Raw genomic sequence first — 24,945 nt, 5'->3', positions numbered from 1 at the left:
ACCCCGTACCGTAAACAGGTACATGTAGCCCCTGCTTAAGAAGAGGGACTACAGAAGACATGCTATGAACCCCCAAACTTTGCATTTGGGGAGCCGCCTTCAAGGCAATGATTTGAAAAACCATTGCTAAAATATCAAGAGAATTAGACATAGTCAATTCTCTAAAGATCTTCCGACATTTGAAATCGGAATAGGACACTGACATAGACCATAAAACATCAACAACCTCTTTACCGACAATTACAACCAAGACCCTAAAACCAAAAAAGGCATTAAAAAACCTTATAATCCTTTTCGGAGAAACTAATACAAACCATAGCTCCCACAACAACACTCCTTTATCCTTTAGAAAACCAAGTACCAAAAGAAACCTCCGAATAATGAAAGACCATCCCACCTTAAAGTGAGAGAAGCACCACGGGTCTACTCAACTAACCCAAAAGACACCAAACTTCCAAAAAAAATACTACTAACAATGGAAATACAACTAACAGAGAAGAACAACAAAAGCCAGAAAAGAAACTCCCACATCACAACAGGAGTAGTAACAAAGCTTATACCAAAGAAAAAGTTAAGAAAAACAAACTAAAGGGGCAGCCCAACGACCCTTACCCAAAGCAAAGACCCTAAAACCCTAACCCTAACTTCACCGATTCCGTCACAACCACTCTTGACGGCGGCGACGTTAGGCCTAGCCATCCAACGCAAGGAACCCGAAACCCTAACCCTAACTTCACCGTTTCCGTCACGATCAAAACCACCAATGACCACTGACGACGGCGTTAGGCCTAGCCCTTTGCCCTTGTTTCACCGGCGGAAATCTTCCTTTGACATGAACTTGTGGATCAAAAGCACTCTCCCCTCGTCTTCTTAACTGGGATAAACCCCTAAAAACACACCTTTAAAAAAAATCTAAGAATAAATTGAGAGAGAAAAGGCTAAGGAAAAAGAAAAATTCGTTTGTGAGTGGAGGAGGAATTTGTGAGAAAAACAGAGGAGAAATGGAATAGAAACTCGCCGGAGTACAACTGCAGCGCCGGAACTCCTGCGAGTTCCTTAGGGTTTGCTGGTTGTTGGGACAAGAGAGAGAAGAGAGGAAAAGTTTAGAGAGAGAATCGTTTATGTTTTAGTTGTTAAATTGTAACAAAAATTTTAAATGGAAAATTCATTTTATTTATAAAAACATTTTACATCAAACCAAACTGAGCTTAAAACTAATTTTTCATTGAAAATATTTTACCTCAAACCAAACGAGGGCCTAAATGTAGATATCACTAATAAATATCTAAGACTAAAAATAGTCATGTTGCAAATTGAAAGATAAACTTGATTGTAAATTCAATTTAAAGTGCAGGACGAAACTAAATGGGACAAGACCCCGTTCACTTCACCTTATTTTTGCTAAACTGAAATTATTTTTACTAAAACAAAATTATATTTGCTGAACTTTAATTATTACTGAACTTAAATTAATTTTATTAAACTGAAATTATTTTGCTGAATTGAAATTATTTTTACTGATTTTCTATTATAATTCTTCTTTAAGAAAACTGGATTTTACTGAACTGAACTTATTTTTACTGAACTGAAATTATTTTTACTGAACTGAAATTTTTTTACTTAATATTATTTTTTTAAAGTGAAGTGAACATGGCCTAAGTGGGTGTTAATCCCAAATCTAGGGCCGAATTATATGGTCACTCATTCCAAAAACACCAATATCATGTCCTTCAAGTTTATCTTTTGTGGCACAAGAAATGAATTGAACCAATAATCATAAGCAAAGTATATGTAATTGTGTTAGCAGTCTATCTCATCAGTTCCACAAACAAACATATATTACCTCCGTTAACAATTATTTGCAACATTTACCAAAAACAAGTGCTAACTATTATTTGCAACAAAACTATTTTTTTCTTAATATAGTAACTTTTTATGATAAAATGACCAAAATACCCTCATTTAAAAATTATTAACACATAACACTACACATAATTACAAATTATTATAACTCTAATCTAACTCAATTATCTAAACTTTTATCCCAAAAAAATCTGATTCATCCCTAATTTCATCTCCCCACCATCTCTCTCCTCCATCTTCATCTTCTTCCTTCTTCATTTCTCATTTCCTTCATTTCTCATCCCTCATTTCTACTTATTTCGTGGGTGGGTTCAGTAGATCTAGTTTGTGTGTGGGTTTCGTTAGCTCAGATCTGGTAGGTGGTTATTTTGTGGGTATTGGTGGTTCGTGGGTGTTGGTGGTTCGTGTGTGGGTATTAGTGGGTCTTGTGTGTTGGTGGCTTTTGTGGGTGGTTCGTGGCTTGTTGTTTCATGGGTTTAGGTGGTTCGCAAGTGGCTGTTTCGTGGGTGGGTTTGGTTTTTGGGTTTCAGATCTGGCGATTTTTGGGTGGTTTTCGTCATTCTTGGGTGGATTTCGGTGGTTTGTGGGTGGTTTCGGCAATTTGTGGGTGGCGTGGGTGGTTGTTCATGGGTTTTGGGTGGCATGGGTGGTGGTTCTGGGTGGCATGTGGTGGTGGTCTGGACGGTTTTGGTTTGATTGCAATTGTTTTTTTTTAATAAATTTGATTAATAATTAATTACATGTCCATAACTTTTAATAATCATGTTTAAAAAGTTTTGCCTAGGAGTTCGCACAGGCTCCCTTTGTTGCAAATAGTTGTTAATGGAGGTAGTATATAGTTAATTATAACCGACACAAAAAGCAACATCTTAACCCAATAGGTTGCTTTTTCTGAAGATCATCTAGGTTAAGTAATGTGATATTATTGCTACTCTCATTTACGAATACAAGTCCATTGGTATCAAGATCAACCCTACGGTATAAAATGTCTATAATCATTCTCAAAAGTTTATGGAAATTTTGACATTTGCTACTAGCGAAAGCACCTTGCTTCACATTTACTACCGCTTTAATTTTTTTTTTATTGTTTTATTTTACTACCATCCAAATCCCAAAATTTTAGATATTACTACCCTTTACCTTATGCCGTTACTATTTCCGTTAGTGGGCCCAACCACCGTCCAACCACCTCACTACCACCTTCCAACCACCGCTCCATCTTCAACCACCCTCATTGCCACCGTCAAACCTCCATTTTCCCATCAATGCCGGCGCAAAAACGATTCTCCGGTGCCGGCGACCCCACACATCCCTTTCCCCGCATCAACAGCAACAAAACAATAACAGTAGCAAGTGCGGCAGCTGCGAACTCCACCAGCAGCCCACCTCCTTCCCAAACGCCACCAACATCAACGTTGCCCCCAAATCACACCAACCCACACCAACACACACCGTCCAACGCTACCCCCAAATCACACCACATACACCGTCCAACCCACACCAACGAGCGGCTGTGCATGTCTCCTCCGCCACCAATACCCCAACCTGAATCAAAACGGCCCCTTTCCCCCAACCGAAAACGGCCCATTTCCCCTTCTCCCAACCTGAATCAACCCCCCCTCCCCTTCTCCCACCCAAAAACCGCCACCAATACCCTAAATCCATCCCCCAAAACCACCCTATATGGGTTTTAGGGTTTCGTTTTCACCCGTTCATGGTGGTTTCGGGCAGCGTGGTGTTTGGGAAATGGTGGAGGTGGGGTTCGCCGGCGTTAAGGGAGCGTTTGGGCGTCGGCACGACCGACCGAAGCCGGCACAGGGAGGGGGGAGGGTGGTTGACGGGGAAGGGGAGGGGGAGGTGGTTGGGATTTTTTTTTAAAAAGTTTTTTTTTTCTTTTTTTCAATAAATTAAATTATTATTTAATGAAATAATGGGTCCCACTTAACGGAATCTTAACGGTTTCCGTTAAGTGATAGCAATATCTATAACTTTGGGATTTGGGTGGTAGTAAGATAAAATAAAAAATTAAAGCGGTAGTAAATGTGAAGCAAGATCTTAATGTGAAGCGGTTGTAAACTTTCCAAATTGGAAAGTTTATATTTGAAGTAGGCCTTTTCAAGATTCCTTTCTCCCTCTTTTCTTTTACGATCTTGTGGTTTTTTTACAAAACTTTTCAATACAATGAATCACCAAACTTTACTTGATAGATGAACCCAACTGAACCATGTAAAAGGTGATATTCACCTTGTTGGGTGTGTCCCAAATTTTATAGCTCAATGTTTGGTGGAATGTTTGTGCATAATACTAGAAGTTTTCGAAAAAATCAAGCAAGGTTAGTATTAGCTTATGATTTCTCTAGAATTAATTAGTTCATGTTCTAGAGAATTCTTGACATTGGAAGCAACAACAATAAATATAATTCATGAACATTATAATTTTCTAGAATATTATGGTTACAAGAATGATGAAAGAAGTTCTAGGATCTTTCGACCATTTCTTCGAACCCCTATCTTCAACTATAAATATAAGTCATAGGTATTCAATCACGAAATAGAACACAAGAAGCCATACTTATTCACAAGCCTTCCTACCTAAGAGTTCGCTTGTACCACTCACCCTTTCAAGGGTTCTTGTACTCTCCTATATTTTCATAACAGTGGATAATTGCATATACTCGTTGTTTGTATGGGTTTTACGGTTTTACCGGATGATTTTCCCCGCGTTAGATATTTTGTGTCCATTTCTTTACTGATAGGAAGGTTAATAGTTTGTTGAAAAGTAATTAATATGATAGGAAAGAAATAATAATAATAATAATAATAATAATAATAATAATAATAATAATAATAATAATAATAAACAAATGGTGAATTTGAATGGGACCAATTGGATTATATTTTATTGGACAGAGATAGGAAGGAATTTCGTCAAAAAAGAAATGTTAAGAATGAAAGTGAAATAACTTCAACAAATGAAAGGGTCTGTAACGAATAACCGAATAGGAGACTCATGTTTAGGTTATAAAGCTAAGGGTTTGACTTATCTAAATTTGTTGTTTTGTTTTAATTCTTTGCTTTAGTTTAGTCATTTCTATAGTCAATATGCAAAATTTCAATATTTTACCCTTAATTAGTTGATTATATGATATCGTCACTTCATGGAAATACGATTATTTATTGATTGAATTCAATTTTTTAATACAAAATCTAAAGAAAAGAACAAGGAGAAGAAAATACGTAGAAAAGGACAATTGTAATATAATTGCCTCAATATATGAAGAGTTCTGAAAATATTATGATTTTTTAACTTTTTAAATCTCAATAAATACATTTATGTTTCTTACTAATTTAATATTACAATAAAGTACAAAACTTTGACAAAAGTTGTAAAGAGAGTAATTAATTATTATTAATTTTGTAATTGGAGGATTTATATATTTTTATTTATTTTTATTCTGGATTTCTTTAGCATAAAATATAGATAAATTCAACTAAAATTCTATGAAATATATAAATAGAATCATGCATGAATAAGAGTATCTAAATTGACGTTTTTGTTATTGAATTAAATAAATCTACGCTCTTTGAAGGTAGTAAATACCCCTATAGTGGGTTTGAAGGTAGAAAGTGTCCCTATAGTGGGCTTTGTTCTAGTTTTATTTTTGTTTTTGTTTTTTGAGTTTAGTATAATACAAGTTGTTTCATGAGTAAAGATTTGTGCGAGATCGAAAAAGAGGTTAAACCTTCGATTACAATCAGATGAATCAGACGAAAATTTTCTTCACGACTACAACAGATCGATAGATACCCTCAACGAAAGAGGTTGTAAATAATAGCAATGTAAAAGAGGGTATGAAAAATATATAATGTGCAACAACGATCGTAGCTCTGCTGAAAGGAAGTTTTTATTTGATTCAATTGTCATTGTCACGTATTTATTTAATTCAAATTTCTTTGTAGATGTCGTATGACTTTTTTATTTATGAATAAAAAAAAATAAAAAAATAAAATCTAAATTGACCAATTCCTCAAACTCAACCGCAAGTAAATCATAATATCAACAGCCTAAACCCCAAATAAATTCGACCCCAGTCACCTAAAAAAATGGCCGGAGCTTTGACCGGAAATTAGAAGGCTAAGATCGGGTTATTGCACTTTTTTCCAAGCCTAAGCCCCAAATAAATTCAACCCCCTGTCACCTTTTTCCAAGCCTGTTTCCCAAAGCTCAAACTGCTCAATTTCATTCAATTACACAATATTTTTGTCTCGTCTGGCTTGTATGGTTTGTTATTGATTGATTTAGAGGGTTTATTTCATCTGATGTTTTTGGGTATTCATTTTATAATGTCAATTGAAATCTGTGAGTAGTTACCGCACTCAAAATTTATATGGAAAACAAATGAACGATTACTAATATGTAATTTTAAATTACTCGTAATACATAGATGATTAATAAATAGATGCAAACTCTGAAATTTGTTTTTAAAGGCTTAATGCATGGCAAAAAACCATATTTTCTTACCATATTGAAAATATAGGCAGGACTGTTTCTGAGAGCTTAATATATTTAAAGTTTCCACTAAGAAAAGCAAAAGGGCTCCTATATTCTCGGTATAAATTGGAACATGAAGAAAGCCACAAGCAAAGTAACCATCGTTGCAGACATCGGCATAAGGAAGTTCCCGGAATCGAGCATAGTATCAAGCATTATATAGTTTTCACAGGAAGGAAAATAGATCATGGTACACAGGGACAGAAATACAGGGACTAATGTTGCCTAGCCATCAATTTGGAAAACCTCAGCGTTTTCTTTGTTGTAATGTAAAGTGTATGTAATATGTATACTTACAACTTACGAGCCGAGGATTGTTCAGCACCTAAGGTTAATGCTCGATGGAAAGTTTACTCGAAATTACAACAACTAGCATTTTATTAGTTAAGCGTGCTACAGCATACCGCATACATCTGAAGTGCAGGATGGCGATACTACCTTGAAAAACATGAGCTTCATAACTACCCCTCCCCCCTTCCTTTTCTTTTCTATTTTTCGGTATATTCCAAGTCTTACATGAAAATTGCGGTGAAGTTATTCAGTCGACAAAACACACAAGTACAACTTCCTTGAAAATCTACTTCCATGAAATCGAAGTAGTTGATTATTAAATCCCACAGGGCAAGCAAATTTTTCTACAGGAAGCTCAATAGCTCATGCCAACCAAACAATTTTTGTCACTTCCTACGACATAAGAACACTACAATATCTCAGAGAAGGATAGATTCCTACATCCAACCAAGCACTATTTGCTGTTTACAGCATTTCAACATTTATCCTTCTATTTGAGCTAACTCAAACCTGAATATCATGATGAACGCAAAAGATAATAGAGCCGACACTCAAAGTTAAAAGGTGTCAAGAATTTTGTATCTTGATGATATATATAGAATCTATGATCATATTTTGCACTATATTAAAAACAAGACTAATGATTTTCAATCAATTGGGTTTGCCAAACTATTTGTATGACAAAAATGGTGATAATGAAGGGCAGTTCTCCAAACTCAACAAACTGCCAAGCTATTGCTGAAAGCTCCCATATCACCGCTCATACCTGTTGTTCTACGGGATGACAGCCATTACATGAGAACCCCAGCTAACTGCTAACTCTATTATCTTCACATAAGCAGTTCTCCTAGTGCTGATCAATGGCATGCATACAAAGGCGAGGAACCCATCAAACAAGTTTGTTTGAGTTCCTTAGAGGTGCCTCTGGAAAACTCCCATCAGGTAGACCCCTTGCCTCCACTTTCCAGATTAATTAAAGGATCAGACTCATCTCCCTTAACCTAGTGGTGATAAAAAAAGCCTCAGATATCATCCAAAAAAAGCTAATTGGTGAAATGATACAGATTACATAAATAACTCACAGCCCGTTTGATAAAGAAAAAACATATATGGAAAAAAGATAATGAGTTTGTATATAATTCTGCAAAGAATTCCTCATGTCAATATATGAGTGATGCACCTCCATCCCCAAATATGTGTATTTCTCCATAAATTTTCATTTACAACCTCAAAGGTGGTATTACCAATGTTGCTTACCAAACAGTCCGTCAAAGTTGGGAGTTTTTATCTTGAGAAAACAGTACCTGAGACAATGGTGCTGGTTCAGACGCCTTCTTCTGAGTTTCTTGGGTACAGTAGTAGGAATAAAGAATCATTCCCACCAAGGCAATCAAGATTCCAAGAATATTTCTCCAGCTAAATGGATCATGAAGCAAGATGTAGCCAAATGCCAAAACCAAGCATGTTTTCAGATGTCCTAGCACTTGATAAGTGACTGGAGATGTCTTTCCAATCACAAGGAAAGTACTGAAATTAACGGAGACAGCAATCAAACAGGAAATTATGATGAAAGTCTGCAAAACAAATCAAAAGACTTGTCAAACATATAGTTGAAAATAAGGTCACTGGAAAGAGTAATAAACTGAAAAGGAAATCTATCTTCTCACCAATACTTGTGTTGTATAATTGAAAGTAAAAACATTTTGATTTGTCAAAAGCTTATCTAGAAATGGCCCAGAGATCAACAGTGTTGCTGCTTGGTAAGGACTTGATTGATACAACAGCTGAGTTGAAGAAACTTTGAACTTCTTCTGGATGGTATTAGTCATCTAGAATGATATGGTTAAGATCTTAAACAAAAGATACACACACGCACATATATGTTTATATATACCTTTTACCAAGCTTATTCACAACATCTCTACATCTACAACAGTCAGTAATGATTTACACACTTTGAGTAGGACAAGATACATTTCAAAGTTACAACTATCAGAAAATTTATCCCTCCATACGGCACTGAAAGTAAAATAAATACCTAGCAGTCATTGCTTTGACCGTCAAGATAAGGCGGTATTTCAACCTTTCTGCCACATGCAGAGCTTTTATAAAAATATTTGTCAAAAACTGTGTTCTGCTAAATTAGCAAGTGATTTCTATCAAGCTAATTTGTGTAGTCAGAAAAATAAGAGGCATGCACATATAGAAATAACAGAAAGGGAAAGGGCATACTACGACAGTTTCAGAAAGGATACAATCTGCGCAACACAAGTTGTGATCACTGCAAGGAAAGATAAGAAAGATCCCAGAGCATTCAGCTGCAGATCTGTAACAGTTGCAATCCCCACACCTATAAGAAGTACAGCAAGAGAGCTCTGTATGCTTCGGCTGCATGAAGGAGATCATTGAAAACTTTAGTACTGTAAGACATACCAATTCCAACAACAAGAACACCATACTAGAGAAAAGTAAAATCAGGGACAGCAGCAGGGCATCTACATTTCTATGTATATACACAAACATTATTTTTACTGCTTTTATCTAATGATAATAATTGCTTCGCACAAGGATTTGATACAAAATGTAATTACTTTCCAAAGTCAATACTAATGACTGTTGCAGTTCTTTTGGCCTTTTAGGAGCCAAAAAAGGTTATCTTATCCTCTATCTATGTGCGAGCTAAGCGTACACCTCCGTTCTTTTTTAATTGCAACGTGGGGTGTGTGTGCGGTATTTAAGGAGAGAAAAGAGATAAAAAAAAGTAAAAAAGGGTGACCCATGTGATGAGTAGGTCAGAGAGATAGAGAGAATCATTGTCCAAATTAAAGTTGCAATTAATTTGCAACTTCCCTAAAAGGAATGGGTTACGGTTAAAAAGAAATAGAGCAAGTATGAACTATCTTTAATTTGGATATGCCCAACAACAATATGCTTTGAATGCATTCTAAATTACTTGTATTAGTGAGTGTTCCTGTCCTTCCTGAAAAGAAGTATGAGATTTTTGAATGATATATATGTATTAAAAGCATTTTATATAAAAATGAAAATTTCTATTGTTCCTTGAGAAATGTGATCAAGTGACTAGGACGGAAATGGTAAGAGGTTGTATGAATGTCATGCCAGATTGATAACAAAAACGAGGCAAGCTCATAATTATAAATCGTATTTACTAAAACTCTCTCATAAAGTATGGAATCCAAATCATCTATATACCACAATTAAAATGTCAAACTTCAACTGACCTGAATTGTTTCTTAAAAAAGACAGTTTCCAGAAAGACCGTGCATGGGATGATTGCAAGCTTTGTCATCTGCATAAAACCAAAACAAGAGAACTTCAGAACTATATTTTAACAGCAAAATGCAAGAACTGGCAAAGTGCTTTACAGCTTATAACAGGGACCGGATAATTCATGATTAAACACATAACCAATCTAGAAAAATAAATTAAAAAATAAGGTCCTATAATGCTCAATATACAAGCATTTAAATCACAAACATTGAGCACATACTCCAGAAAAGGGAATGATTTCAGACCTTAATGACCCATAAAACATCAAGCCTTTTTTTACTTAAGTATATTCTAGTATTATCAATGCAACAAATTACAAGAAATTAGCAAGTTTCATACCTGATAGAAGCCAACGGAATTGAAACCCAAGCTGAGATTTAATAGTCCAATGGATATTCCATTTAGAATGCCAAACCCCAAAACAGCTTTTCGCTCAAAGGGTTTGTGTTCAAATAATTTCATCTTTAAAGCTACATGAAGAGAGCAAAAGGTAACAAGCAGATGCCAGCTCGTCAATGTAGTAGCTGCAGATAGACAAGAAAGTAACAATAGTTAGTTTACTGTGTACATGCTAAAATACATTCATACCAAAAATTAAAATCTCTGCCACTTCAGGCATACAGTCAAAATTATCAGCTTCAGATAGACACCGTTAAAATACATGTCAGATTGCATCGTTGCAGAAATGGAAAAGTTATTGGCTATTAAGAATTATAATTACATACTAAACAGACTCTAATTCATTATAAGATACTACTTCCATACACTGAGAGGTTGAGACTTCTTCAATATTCTTCCTCAAAGATCCTAATACTAACGACATAAGATCACATAGAAAATGCCAAAGTATACCCTTAAGAATACAATGAGCTGACATATCATTATCTAGGTGCATGCCCCTTGATTCAAGATATAAGGCACTAAAGATTTCCAACAAGCTCCAGTCATTAATTTCCTCAAAATATAATAAAAAGCAACTCCCTCAGTCTATTTATTGCACTGCACCCAAAGCTACACTACGATTATCAGAGAGAGAGAAGCGGCTATGGGTTCCAATCTATAGGGGAAAATTTGAGAAAATCCTTACCAAACAGGGTATAGAGCAAAGGGAGTAAGAAATTATTTCATACTTTCATCCACATTTCAACACAAATCCCTCACTATTTTATACTACCTACATTCCTTTTTGTTGATTACATTTTCTACTATCATTAGTAGCCCATTTAAAACACTCCCGGACTTCTTACAAAAGCCCCACTTATAACACTCTTTCTCAAACCTATTCTTAATTTCTTATATATGCCCATACAATAAAATCTCTCTCCTACTCCTTCTGGCTTCTGTTGCTCCTGTAATCTTATCAATCATCTAGGAACAAGGGTAGTATAATTAGCAGAAATATATTATGGGAGAAAATTAAAGGTTAAGGGCAGTTCTTGAAAAGCGCAAGCACCATATATATTGAAAAAATGCAACGTGTGGCACAGAGAAGATGCTTTGCAAGGTGTTTGCTCTTTCCAGTATCAATTAATGACTTTAGAACAGTTAGATTACACCGTGTTTGCTACTTTACTCTTTAGTTAACAAGCCTAAAATTACATGCATTCAAGCAATATTATCCAAAGAGATGGAGAAACAGCACAACAGCTACGGAATTCTCTTAGAATAATAAATTAATAAGTGTGAATTACCCAACAGGTTCACAAGTTACCAATTGGGTCATGCATAAAGTTTTAGATTTTACTCTTCATCATCCTCACAGTACCTAATCATATCCTCAAAATCTGCATTAAAGTTCTAAGCAATGACAACCCTAGAGTCTAAAATCACCATAAGAACTGGTTTACAGGGTGTTTGGCTTTCAGTATTCATTTTGCATTCATAACTTGTAAGGAAAATCTAAAGACACCCCCTTCTTATCAATTCTGTTATAATGTAACATACTAACATCCATCAATCAGAGATAACTCAATAACTAAAAGCAATTAGAACTAACATAAACTTCCTCCATCCATTGGCACTATTTGCATATTCCATTCAAAAATAATTTCCTTTTCTCCCCTACATAAAAGAAACTCTATTACCATGTAACATAACACTCTCTCTTTATCCACTATAGATTTAATGCCACACTTAACGTATATGCTTAAAATTTGTGACAAACCCAAAAAGTATAATCTTTTAAGGAGCGGATTGAGTTATCTATATACCCCTTTAGGTAATATCACTTCAGCAACGATCATCAATTTAACTATAAGAACAAAAATAGATAGGAGAATAGGACATTCATTAAGATGTTTTTGCTTCAAGCTTCAAGAACTGTGTTGGCTCTTTATGTTTGATAATGAACCATAAAGTACTTAGCACTTCAGTCACAATCATAATTAAGTCCCTGGACATGTAAAGCGTGCACTATCAACAGACTTTGGACAAATGGTTGACTCACGTAAATTTTCTTGTCTACGTGGATAGCACACGACTTTTCTAACTTGACATGTTAAAATTATTAGATACTTTTGGCACAGTATCAAGTGATTCAGTACTTCAGCACTATATGCCATAATTCCATATCAGATATCATACATACCATTGCCATTGCTAGAAACCTGGCAATTTGTTGACGCAAGATTTTATTCCCCTCCTAATGATCATCATAAATAAAACTAAACAATAAATAAAAACTTTAAAAAAAAATAAATAAATAAAAAAAAAAGAAGTATCCATTAAACAGTCAATGACCTCATAGGTTCATATGAAAAGTAGTTTATAACACTTCTTTCTAATTTGGCAGATAACTACCTATTAAGACATTATATTAGAGGAACAAAACCTTGAGCTATTAACAGCCAGATATGACCAATCATTGATCACTGTTCAATTGTTAGCTGACCACTGTTCTGTCTATGATTAGAAAATGCTGATAATTACAAATCAAATTAGGTCAATTTCAGCCTTTAACAGCCAGATATGACCAATCATTGATCACTGTTCAATTGTTAGCTGACCACTGTTCTGTCTATGATTAGAAAATGCTGATAATTACAAATCAAATTAGGTCAATTTCAGCTTAAAGTTTAAAAGCTTCCTGAATAATAGGGTTTTTTTTTTTTTAAATGAAGTATATACTCAATATAAGGTAGCTACATACCCACAACTTTTCTTTTGAAATGTTATAGAAAACTACATGTTATGCATTTGGGTCATTATATGTTTTTGATAATGTCTATGCCCCCCCTATGACACTAGCTTGAGTAGCTTCTAGCTTCATCCCTACACAAACATACCATCCTACTTCATAGGTTCACATAAAATGTAGGCAAGCTTAACACCCTTCATCATGAGTCTTATCTAATCTCTCCAAAATGCTTGTAAATGTCCACGTGACAAGTAGTTTTCTTTTTACAACAATGTGACAAATTCTTTACCTGCCAACATTTGCAGTTGTAATAGAACGAACAGTATGCACCAACAACTACTGAACAACACAAAGCTACAGGTTCGAGGATTGGTAACGTAACGTATACAAGTACAACTATGATATCATACAGCTTTTTGTTTTTAAAAGTTCCATCATTAGATTTAACGAAAGAGTACCAGATCGAAGAGACTCGACACCCTGCAATAACATGACTCGATGTGGATCCTGTAGGATCTAGGATGTCAAGACACAGTAGAATGTTCATTTCTAACAAGTCAAGATTGGCCAACAGGTAATTAAAATAAATTACAAGAAAAAGAAACACCTTTTTTACATGAAAAGGTGACAAACATAAGACAAATAATTTGAAAGAAGGACTCTTATTGGTTGAAATCAATTCCATGCACATAGCCACATAGGTCACCACAACTATTTGAAAACTGCTGCAATATTTACTCATGATTAATGTACTCCGTATCATTTTCTGTTTGCGACAACTAGCTTCTCCATGTTATATGTTACCAAAAAAAAAAGTTTATGCTCCCTTCTTTGTCTGATGAAAAAGACTACATGGGTCATCAGCCATAAAAATTACAGGCCATGACCCACAATAACAAAGGATACACTTACTAAATTTCAAAGATAACTGGATTCCAACCTCAGAAAAAAACTTAATGGAAGGTACATCTTATCATTTGATAATTTTATACAAATTACCACCATTAATCTATAGCAACTAGAAATACTAGCCCATGACATGAGATGTATTGAAAATCAAAAATCACATTTCCAAAAGGGCAAGATATTAGAACATCGATGCATTACATTACAATGTGTCTTAGCCTCAAATAATACCAAAAACCCAATACCTCCCATAATAAACATCCTCATTCAAAGCAGTGTAATCCATCTTTTGCAGGACGAGGTAGTAAAGAATCACCAAAGATCTCAATTCTATGGATACGGTGTCAACCAAAACAATCATAACTCAATATACAGGTTTTCAAGCGTGTGTACCCTACTTCTCCACAACACTTAATAGCTAGAAATCAGATTTAAGTTCCATCAAATTCATTCTGATGGGGAACGGCCATTTAAAGCACGGAACACAATCCCATTTCTTGGACATCCTAAAATCTAAAAATTAAAGTAAACCATAATTGATAATCCCCTTCATTTCAACAACACCCACTTCCTCTTCCTCATGAAGCATAGATAGATCACTATATCTCAAATCATAGAATTCTCAACACCACTCCAAATCAAGAACCAGTATAGCTTAAACCCAAGCCATGTTTACACATTGGATTCACATAAACATGTCATTAATAACACCGATTCACGCGTGACATTGCCATTAATCGCATACAGTTAGCCCTTAGGGTCATACATATCAAAATGGATTAAAAACAATAGCACCACATTAAATCAGCAAGAAAAATGAAGAAAATTAAAACCTTATCATCTAAACAATTATAGGACATTAATAAAAACCCAAAATTGAATTATAAGAACTTACCAAAATGAAAACCCAAAGTACTAATAAGGGCTTTATTGCAAATGACAATTGAAACAGAAGATACAACTGAGAGACTCAAAGCCCCAACAGTTCCAAGCTGAAATCCACCCCTATTTTCACCCATTTTTCTTTTTACCCTTTTCTTGTATTTCGTCGGTTATCACTGATCAATCTTCCACTTCAAAACCTACCCACAAAAAAATCAGAAACAAGAACATCAGAAAATAAATTTTTTTTCAAAAAAGAAAGAAAATTTTGGTAAAAATTGAAATTCAAGAAAAACCCACCTCGAAATTTGGGTAAAGATCATCAATTTTGACAATTTTGAGAGAATGTAGAGCAGATCTGATTGGAAGCAAGAAAAGGGGTAGTAGAAGGGTAGGGTGATGAAAGGTAGAACACTATTTATTAAAATTACTTGGTTTTTTAAATGAAAATAAAAATAAAAAATTGGGTGACAAATTATATTTAAGAATATAAGAAAGAAATGAAAAGGGAAGATCTTGCCTTTAAATGAAAGTTATAAATTGGCGAGTTGAACGCTCGAGTTGCGCTGTCGATCTCGAAATGCTGGTAGTAGGATACTACCTAACAGTAGTAAGCAAGGATCTTCCCTATTTTTTTTTATCTTTTTTTTTTTTTTCTTGAATCTTGATTTCGGATGGCCAATTAATTAATTAAGTAAAACGGAGTATTTCATACTCCCATACTCAGATTTAATACTATCTATCTATCTACTATTTACCCTATAATAAAAGCAAATCCTTCCATAACACTTGTCATTACCTTGTGAAAAATTTTCTCTCCTTTTTTGCTTCTCACTTCTCGCTTCTTTACTGACCTTGATGCAATTTTAGATGAAATTTTATCTTCTTGATTTTTTCTTTTATTTTCGTTGCTTGGTGTTATGTTAAACGGGACAGTAATGTTGTTGCCCATAATTTAGCCCATTTAACACCTTTTGGTGATGAATAAGTTTGGGAGAACCATGCCCCTTATGAGGTTTCTCCCTATAATTTATTGGACAAATTATCAATATAAGAGGCACCTACAACGTTTCTTCAAAAAAAAAAAAAAAAATTCCATATATACCCAAATGAAATATTTCTGAATATCTTTTATATACTTTATGTAATATTTTGTAATTTTATTGTCAAAAATATTTAACAACCGTGCATTACACGGGATTCTAACCTAGTATGTATAACGAATGAATTGAGACAAGAAAACGGAGAACTTTTATTTCACTAAACATTATACTTCGTATTAAGACATACAGAGTAATGTTTAGTGTCTACTAAGAAAACAATTGATCTGAAAGCAATTTAATTACTAAAATCTTATGAAAAATTGGAAATGCTCACACATGATGACGTGGACTTCAAATAAATAATGTCTCCGAGTGAAGGTTGTCAAACCTCAGTGCAGCTTTTGAACATATTTGAGAGTAAATTATAGAATATCATAAAGCTAAGTTTTTAGACATCTTGGCCTTGTTTGGCAATTGGCTGTTGGCTGGTTTGATTAGCTGGTTTGACTGGCTGTTTGTATTGGCTTTTTTGTTGGCTGTTTGACTTTTTATTAGTCTGTAAACATGTTTGGTAAAATTGGCTGTTGAATGTTATTAGTAACTTAGAAAGCCAAAAGCCAAAAGCTACTCCAAGTAGCTTTTCATTTTGGCTTAAAAGCCAGCTTTTCAGCTAGCTGAAAAAGCCATTTACCAAACACGAATTTTGGATGTTTGACCAAATGAAAAAGCCAAAAGCCAAAAGCCAATCAAAAAGCCAATGAAAAGCCATTTACCAAACAAGACCCTTATTATTCGAGTATATAATTTATTAACATCAAGCAATCTAATAGAGGGAAAATATATATATATATATATATATATATATATATATATATATATATATATATATATATATATATATATATATATATCATGTGCATTTTAGAATATATTTTTATGAGGTAGAAAAAGAAAGATATGATGAATTAATATGAGAAAGAGAACATTGATCTCATTCATGGTATTCTCGAAAACTAGGTTAACTTGGCATCATTACTAAGGCTAGAATAACGTTTAAACTAACTCCCATATTGGTAAGCACCCTATAATTTATTCTGCTCATTCTATTGAGAATTATCTCAAATTATGACTCATTTGAAATCTTATTTTACAATGTCTCATATGAAATGGATTAGAGTGCTCTACTCGAATTTCAACTTATTCACCAAGGATAATGAACAACTTATATTATTGTATAATACATTTGATTATATTATTCAAATATTCGATATGACACTTTTGAGACAAACCTCTAGTCATTGAGGACCTTTAATTTGTAGCCAAGCCTAGTTATCTTTTAAATTCCGAAGGGGAAAATCACTATTTGTTTGGGGGTAGCAAAGCACTTCAGTCGTGAAGATGCAAACATTACAAAACAAGCTTGAATCTCCAAAAGCACCTCGTCACATAGTGATACACATTTATGGTTTTGATTGCCATGCCCATCACCTTAAGAGCCTTGTCAAGGACTAAGCTAGATATGACTTGTAATCAACTTTAATTGATTTACATTAGTATTTCTCCATGAACTACATGTTCAATACATCGCAACAAGTATGTTGACACATAGATAATATATTCGATATGACTTCTAATCGAGTAGCATAATGCGCATTGACACGAAGAATACAGAAATCAAGGTAGGAACTCAGGAGAGTCATCTTGTGGGTGCAGATTCGAGACCTGCACGTGCAAGATTGAACCTTGCACGTAGCATTCATTACTTACGTATCCGAGTTGCGATTTGAGACTTATGCGGCGTATTTATGGAATAAATTCCTAATTTGAGATCGCTACTTTAATGGCTACTACGATTTAAGGTAGGGAGCACATTAGGGATTATTTAGGGTTCCCTAATGTTATTCTTTGTATAAAGAATCATTGGAGGACCATATTGTTAATGCCTTCACATACACCGTTTAGTTATAAGGACTCCTTGTATAGTCCTCTTTGTTCTTTCTCCATTATAGTGAAGAGAAACTGTCGAACCCTAACCCACATAGCAGGTCTAAACGTCTAGTTGATCAAACCAGGTAAATACTTGTATTCTTTATTTATCTTCTTTATGGTTTTCTCGTTCTTATTATTTCATTGATTATTATCCCGCATTAATCAAACATTTCACCTCCAATCTGTTAACAACTCAATATGATAAAATTCATTGTTAGCACTTTGTATTACAATGTACACGAGTAGTCGAGTATGAAGTAATATTTGAGGAGATCTAATTAATCAGGCCGTTTTTACCATCTTTGTAAATCAATTATCTTTTAAAAAATGAAATGACAAAGCTACCTTTTATTTATTAGCTAAAATGACGATGTTACCCCTCATTTATTAGCTGAATTGGCTAAACTACCCCTAATTTACAATTACTAGTATTATTTTTATTTTGTACATTAAACTTATAAACTTGATTTTTCTCATAGTCTAATATTTACTTGTAACTTTAAAATTAATTTCGAAATAAAATTTAATACCCATAAATCCATAATTGAATGCAAAGGAAGGAATAGTTCTTTTTGATGGGATAGGTAGGGTCCATAGGCCCATAGTCATAAACCGCTAACAACGCAATTTGTATATAACTAGGAAGCTAAGATTGACAATTGAGCAGGCAACAAACAATACATTGCATCACCAAGCTAATTAAGTAATTAACCAATTTTCATTAGCCTTTTATGGAATAAAATTTTGCTAAATTTGACTTTAAACACAAACGTTACCACTTTTTATATCGTCATTCTTGATTCTTGACCTTCAACCCTTTACACATTGGTTAGATCAAAGCGAAAATCACATTGGGTGACGTTCTCTTCCTTTGTTTAATTTGACCCAAAAATTTTATAAACCCCCCAAAAAAGTTTTATCTTCATAAATTTTCAATCTTGCTAGAACCCAGAAACAAATATGTTGAAAAATCAAGGTTAATTGGTCAATTGGGGTTGCTGATTTGACAAATTTGGATGAGTAAATGTTACGCTCAGACCTCCATTGATGCTTCAACTCATATTTCCTCAAGTGGGTATTTCATATTTTTCTTTAATTTTCTAAGAAATTAATGATTTTATTTTTGTATGATGCTAATTATTTTTGGTGGCAAAACTTTTTAGGGTGTTTGATGTGAAATAATGGAGCATTTACAAGATCAGAGTAATAATGAGCTGGATGGTGAACAAAAGAGGGATGTGGGTGGTATTACTTCAACGTCTTGTAGCTCAGTTTACCGTTTATTTGGGCGGCAGAAGCCTATGCATCAGATAATGGGAGGTGGGCAAGGTAAAAATTACATGCTTTATCATTTTTTTTTTTTTTAAAAGTCGCAAAGGGCAATGGTGTAGACGGGATTTGATTTTAGGTTAAGGTGTATGATCATTATTTTGTTTTTACTCGAGTTTGATTTAGTTTGTGTGTTGTGACTTGTGACTTTTATGAATGATGGGTGTTACATGTGTTTGCAATTTACATATGTGATTCTTATTGAATTGCATTTTGAAGAAGGCTTTTGCTTAAGGGCTGCATAGAGTGCTTTATCGTCCTCGAATTGTGAAACTATGGTTATTCTGGATGAAAGCATCAAAATTTAACCTTTCCTAGACTTAGAAACAGGTCTTTTTCAAGTTCTCATGTTGAATAGCATTCATAAAAAATAGGTAAAGAAAAAACATTGGATCCATTCACCGTCTTGTTGTTGCAGAACTCGTGTAATCCATTGACCTTGTCTTTTCCCTCAAGAATGGATATGTCGATTTCCTTTACACATTTACACCTATGTATATGCACCTTAGAGATTGGTGCTAGGAACCTAAATCGTTCACCTTTTCAGTTTACTGTAAGATAGTGCTGTCTTGCGTTCTAGTGGGAGGTTTGGTGGTTTTGGGGAAGTGATTGAAGGAACACCAAATAAGATGATCTAGACCTTTGCCCTTCTTGATATGGGGTAATAAAAAACTGTATTGCTTCTTCATGTTACTTTGAAGATCGTTGGAGGACAAACTCTTCAATTCATCACTTGCATCTCATGATACCATCCATATATACCTCTGTTATTTGTCAAATACAAATGAGTTTGGTGCGCTATTTGTTTGTTCCGTGCTTTTTTGAGGTATCAAGATTGTTGTGGTATGCATTAAATAAGCCCATTGTTAAGTTTTGGGTTTAGGATGACAATTTCTGGAGTTTGTGATCATTTTTTACCCTATGGTGATTCTTTGAGGAAAACTCCTTTTTACTTTACAACTGTCTCCAGCTTTGTAGTCCTAGTAGCCCTTTTAGTTGACTAGGAGACTTCTGACTTTTTACTTTAGGGCTAATACTTAAGGAGTATTAGATTCTGTCATCATTGAAGTTGCATTGTTTGATTCATGTTTCGTTCTCTGTGCTTAGCTGCTGATGTGATCTTGTGGAAGAAATGGCACTTGTCTTGTGGGGTCATTGCTGTTGCTACTGTTGCATGGCTATTGTTTGAGCAATCTGGATTACCATTCTTATCAGTAAGCTCAGATGTCCTGCTCATCTTGATAGTTTTGCAGTTCCTTCGCGCCAATTATGCTGTTGTAACAAATAGGTCTGGCTTTCACTTCACTTCTTTTTCATATTAATTATTTCCTTGTCCATAATCTCATAGTTGATCAGCTCTCCATGGGTCAGCTGCTTAGAGCATCATAGGTTTTCTTTGATTTCCTGCAGACAGTTGGAAGAACTGCCTGAACTAGAGTTGTCAGAAGATTTAGTTACCTCTGCTGCTGCATCTTTTCGTGTCAAAGTTAACTATTTTCTGTTGATGGCACATGATATCACACTTGGCAAGGACTTCAGATTGTTCTTTAAGGTATTCTGTGAGAAGCTGAGAGCTTTAATTTTCAATGAATGAATACATCTGTTTCTGCTGTACATTGCAAGAATTTTATTTTCCCCATGTTTGAAACCATGGGACTTGCTGGTCTTAGCTGTTGAACTTCTCAAAATGTCCATTTGTCAAGTATAATCAATTCAACTTACAAGGCTCCCATATGTTCCTTTATCTGCTGTAAAAGTTTCAGCAGAAGCAGTTGTTTTTACTTACTTTTTACTTACTTACAATCTCAAATTTACATTGCTTTTTTGGATAGAAATTTGTCCTACTCCCTCTTATCCTATTTGTTCTCCCCGTTTTCAATTAGGATAGGTTTTTTTTTTTTTTTGTTGTGAATGTGCCAATATTTATTACCTTTTTCACTTTTTAGAAATTATTTTCACTAATGAAGTTTTCTCGTGTATAATTCCAATTTTTAATCATCATTCTACTTTCCCAATTGCCACATCGATGACCTTGTTCCATTATTTTTTGTCATTTTATTTTGTTTAGAAAAGTGGGACTATTTAATGTAATTCATTTCTATTATTATAGTATCTCTCTCATTAAGATTCTCCTTTCTGATTTTACTTCCTAATTCCAAATGAGAAGAACAAATAGGATTGGAGGGAGTATAAGATAATCTTCAGCTTTTATTTTATTTTGCTAGTTCTGATTATTTCAGTCAACATTGTAGATTTATTGTGCCTATTGTGTGCCATTTGAACCCCTTATTCCCTTACTATTCCTATTAATTACGACAAGTCATTTGTGTGTAGAATTTTCTTACCATGATTCTTTCTTATTTCAGGTGGTGGCAGCGTTGTGGCTCTTTTCTGTTGTTGGTAGCTTATTTTCTTTCTTTACGCTTGCTTATGTAGGTATGGGGATCTATCCTTGCTTTTTATTTTACACTTTAAACGTATTATATTTGGTGCCTTGCATAGACATTTTTTCTACCCTTGCCAAGATTTTTTCTATTTTACTGCTAGTATTTTCAGAAAATTTAATGTTCTCGAAAGACTCGAATTATGAAAGTATGCATAAAATTCAAGTATGAAAGCAACAAGTGATGCTTACATCCAGATGAGCAGAATTGGTGAAATGGGTTTGCGATTTGAATGCTAATAGATCTGTTAGTGGTTGGAGACTTTGCACATATTGTTTCGTTGCATAAGTTGCACCCTTATGGCCTTATGCTTGTCTGTATTTATGAGTGCAATCGTGGTTGGATAGTTTGGTTGGTGATTGATACACTCTTGTGATGTTAATTATTTGTTGTGCAAAGGAGTTAGAGGAGAAGTTTAGGTTAACCAAATTCAATCATTTTTGGTTGAGACTCGTGATATTGAGTTTAAATTTGACCTGGATTGATGGTGTTCAACAGAAGTGCTTAGGGGCTTTGGGAGCACATGGCAGCTGATAGAATAGAATGGTAGAGAAGGATTAATGTAGATGACTTCATGGAATGAATCTCGATTCTTGTGATATAGTTATAGTTATTAGCCCTCGTTTTGCAAGGTAAAAGGAATCTTTAGTAAGAGGATGGATGTTAGATTCGTCATAAGGATTTGAGGCTCATGAAGGATCAGAACCCTTCGAGGATGGCAATTTATACTTTTTATGAATATTAATGGTGTTTTATGAGGTGATGCTAATCTGGGCAAGATTTTACCACTTCTTGAATGTTAATAGTCTTATTTCATTACCTTTTCCCCTTATTCTAAAGACAATAATTACCTTGATACTGTGGGAATGTAAACTTGCAAGGAACTTCATCCAGATGCATACTACTGCCTAGCACTTCATAAAACCAAACAATTTGAAGTATGATCTTGTTGTGCTTTTGGCAAAGTGTACCTAGTGTATTGAAATTTGCTGTTTGTGCAACAAAGAGGCAAGATTTTATTACAGTTCAATCCCATGTTTCTAAGGATTAGATTATAGTTTTTCACATTGGGCTTGCTCGGATTACTGGGTTACTGGTTTACATGTAATATTAAGATAAAATAACTTTTTCTGCACAATAGCTGTCTATGCCTGTGCTATTCTTGGAGTCTGGATGGCATATTGAAGCTGTACTATAAAACTCTTTAACGTGCTCTGGTTTCTCATGATTTAAAGTAGCTGAAGACAGCTCAAGGATAAGTCAATTTTTCTTCCTGCTTGGCCCTCTCCTGGCTGCCTGTAAACGATGCTATGTAATCTGAGGCAGGGCAGCCATAACATTCTACCTATTCTCATTGCTGGAGAAAGGGGTCGGATTTTGTCAAGGAAAACAAAGTTGGGACCCAGCTGCTGGTGGGATATAACAAATTCATGATCTATGCAGCCTTACCAATTAACTGGCTGAAGAGCAAAATTCCTCTGAGCTGACTAATTTTGGTGAACTGGTTAGGGTGAAAAAAATCCATTTTAGCGGGAGAAAATTGTTTGCTAGAGAGATCTAGGCATACTGGGCAACATGACGAATCCCAGCTTTGTGGGGCTACATCTAACCCTGGACTCGGCATTGCTTTACTCAGGAAAGCATTGAATATGTTTAGTATCAGTAACCTAATTCTGGAAAACAACTTGGTTAGGCTTTGCTAGATCACTTAATATAGCACACATTCCCACTGACTTGTACAAAGCAGATGCTTTCTGTCTTGAAGAATTTGTAGGTATTAACTACGGAGTATTGAAGTATGATAACAGAGATAGAGCCATAGAGGGAAGTTGAGCAACAGCAGTATTCACTTTCTTTGGCTTTTCTTTATTGTAAAGTCTTCTTTAGGCCGGCTCAATTTTACAAGCCCTAGGAATATTGGTTGTTAAGCCACTGGAAAGACTTGAGTTTTTTGTGGCAGATATTCAAATTCGTCAACCAACTGATTTGGATTACTGATGCCTAGTGCCTACGTTCCCTTCTTAATTATCCAGTGTCCCTATTTGGATAAGATTCCTTGACAAATTTTACCCGTGCTGGAATACAGTGTTGTGCCAATACATATCCATAGATGCTGTCAGCTTCCAAGAAGCTTTTAATTTCCGGCTATTTTACTGATAATCCGCTTTTGTGCTTATTTAGGAATTTTTCCTTTCCTGCCGATTATTAGGGTGTACCTTCTGTACCTGCTTTTAACATTGGCTGCAAGCGTATTAAGACTGATTTTCTGGTTACAATTTCCCCTAACCTTGTTTGGGATCTTATTTTGTTGTGCTTAACACGAGGGCATCTTGTAAAATATGTTTATTTAAAGCATAATTGACACATGTAGGGGAACCAAAAAAAAAAAAGTGTTGGCATGCAATTACTAAGTTACCCTTCAAAATCTGGAACCCCTTTCAGTTTTTGACCTGTCGTTGCATAGGCCAACAACTACCTTTACCCACTGTGGCCGTAGATCATGGTGTACCTTCGCCTGTTCTGGCCTTACCTCCCCTTTTCTATTCTCAGCTCTTGGTTATTATTTCTTTTGAATCCAGAGTCATGGTATTCTGTGTTTGTTAATTATTTTTTATTATTTTTTTTTTTTTAAGAATTGAAGGTTCTTTAATCTTTTCCTCTCGCATTGGTCTCTTGGAGTGTGTTTGGCACACTACTTGGATCTGTTGGGTGATATCACTTGCTTTAGAAATGCTCTGTTTTAGAGTGTTCTGTGAATTTTGTATTTTCCTCTCACCTCTGAAATTTGTTGTTCACAGGCACTATAATTTTTGTTACAATTCCGGCTCTGTACAGCAGATATGAAGAGAAGGTTGATAAATTTGCAGGCTTTCTACACAATAGATTTTCAAGGCAATACAAAGTTGTTGATGAGGATATTGTTAGAAGACTCTCTCGAAGTACATCTAAGGACAAAGATGAATGATCTTAAGACCAAATTGTACAGGATATCAGTAGGCTTTTGTTAAAGTTCAGAATGAGACTTGGTTATATTTAGCTTTCATATCGGATTTGAAAAACTTGTTGCTATTCTCTGATTTATTTCTTTCATACAACACAGGAAAAATGCACTACCTAATTCTTTGATATGCACATTTACATGATGTTGAGGCAAAGGGGGCGAACTTTTTGCTGTTATACTATGCTTGAAGCATGAATGTGTGCAATGCCTTATACTGTG

At 34.7% G+C, this 24,945-nt stretch overlaps 2 protein-coding genes and 1 pseudogene across 3 annotated transcripts in view; 1 reads left to right on the top strand and 2 right to left on the bottom strand.

The window, feature by feature from the left end:
* LOC145586119 (superoxide dismutase [Mn], mitochondrial-like) overlaps nt 1-24,945 on the bottom strand; it is a 62,913-nt gene that overhangs the window by 9,778 nt on the left and 28,190 nt on the right. The gene's annotated exons all lie outside the window — the stretch shown is intronic.
* LOC145584731 (UDP-xylose transporter 3-like) lies at nt 6,984-15,524 on the bottom strand (annotated as a pseudogene). The gene is made up of 9 exons (XR_014100402.1): nt 15,441-15,524; nt 15,221-15,278; nt 14,934-15,120; nt 10,336-10,520; nt 9,948-10,015; nt 8,961-9,093; nt 8,373-8,534; nt 8,010-8,279; nt 6,984-7,706 (listed from the first exon to the last, which is right to left on the bottom strand). The product of XR_014100402.1 is annotated as a UDP-xylose transporter 3-like (transcript).
* Nucleotides 18,631-24,892, top strand: LOC145584730 (reticulon-like protein B16). Its single transcript, XM_081641534.1, has 6 exons — nt 18,631-19,023; nt 19,116-19,281; nt 20,389-20,569; nt 20,692-20,833; nt 21,648-21,717; nt 24,524-24,892. Exons 2-6 carry the CDS (start codon nt 19,134-19,136, stop codon nt 24,688-24,690), a joined length of 708 nt encoding a protein of 235 aa, XP_081497660.1. The 5' UTR covers nt 18,631-19,023; nt 19,116-19,133; the 3' UTR covers nt 24,691-24,892.

This window comes from Chenopodium album, chromosome 16 (assembly GCF_948465745.1).
Source record: "Chenopodium album chromosome 16, dcCheAlbu1.1, whole genome shotgun sequence".
NCBI lineage: Eukaryota > Viridiplantae > Streptophyta > Magnoliopsida > Caryophyllales > Amaranthaceae > Chenopodium > Chenopodium album.
Note: the sequence above shows the minus strand (reverse complement) of the source record. Positions and strands in the feature narration are given on the sequence as shown.

Bases quoted from the DNA above. Each gene is read 5' to 3' on its own strand.
- LOC145584730 (XM_081641534.1), top strand. From the start codon at position 19,134: ATGGAGCATTTACAAGATCAGAGTAATAATGAGCTGGATGGTGAACAA. The intron at 20,570-20,691 runs GTCTGGCTTTCA...GATTTCCTGCAG, and splicing joins TATGCTGTTGTAACAAATAG to ACAGTTGGAAGAACTGCCTG. The intron at 21,718-24,523 runs GTATGGGGATCT...TGTTGTTCACAG, and splicing joins CTTTACGCTTGCTTATGTAG to GCACTATAATTTTTGTTACA.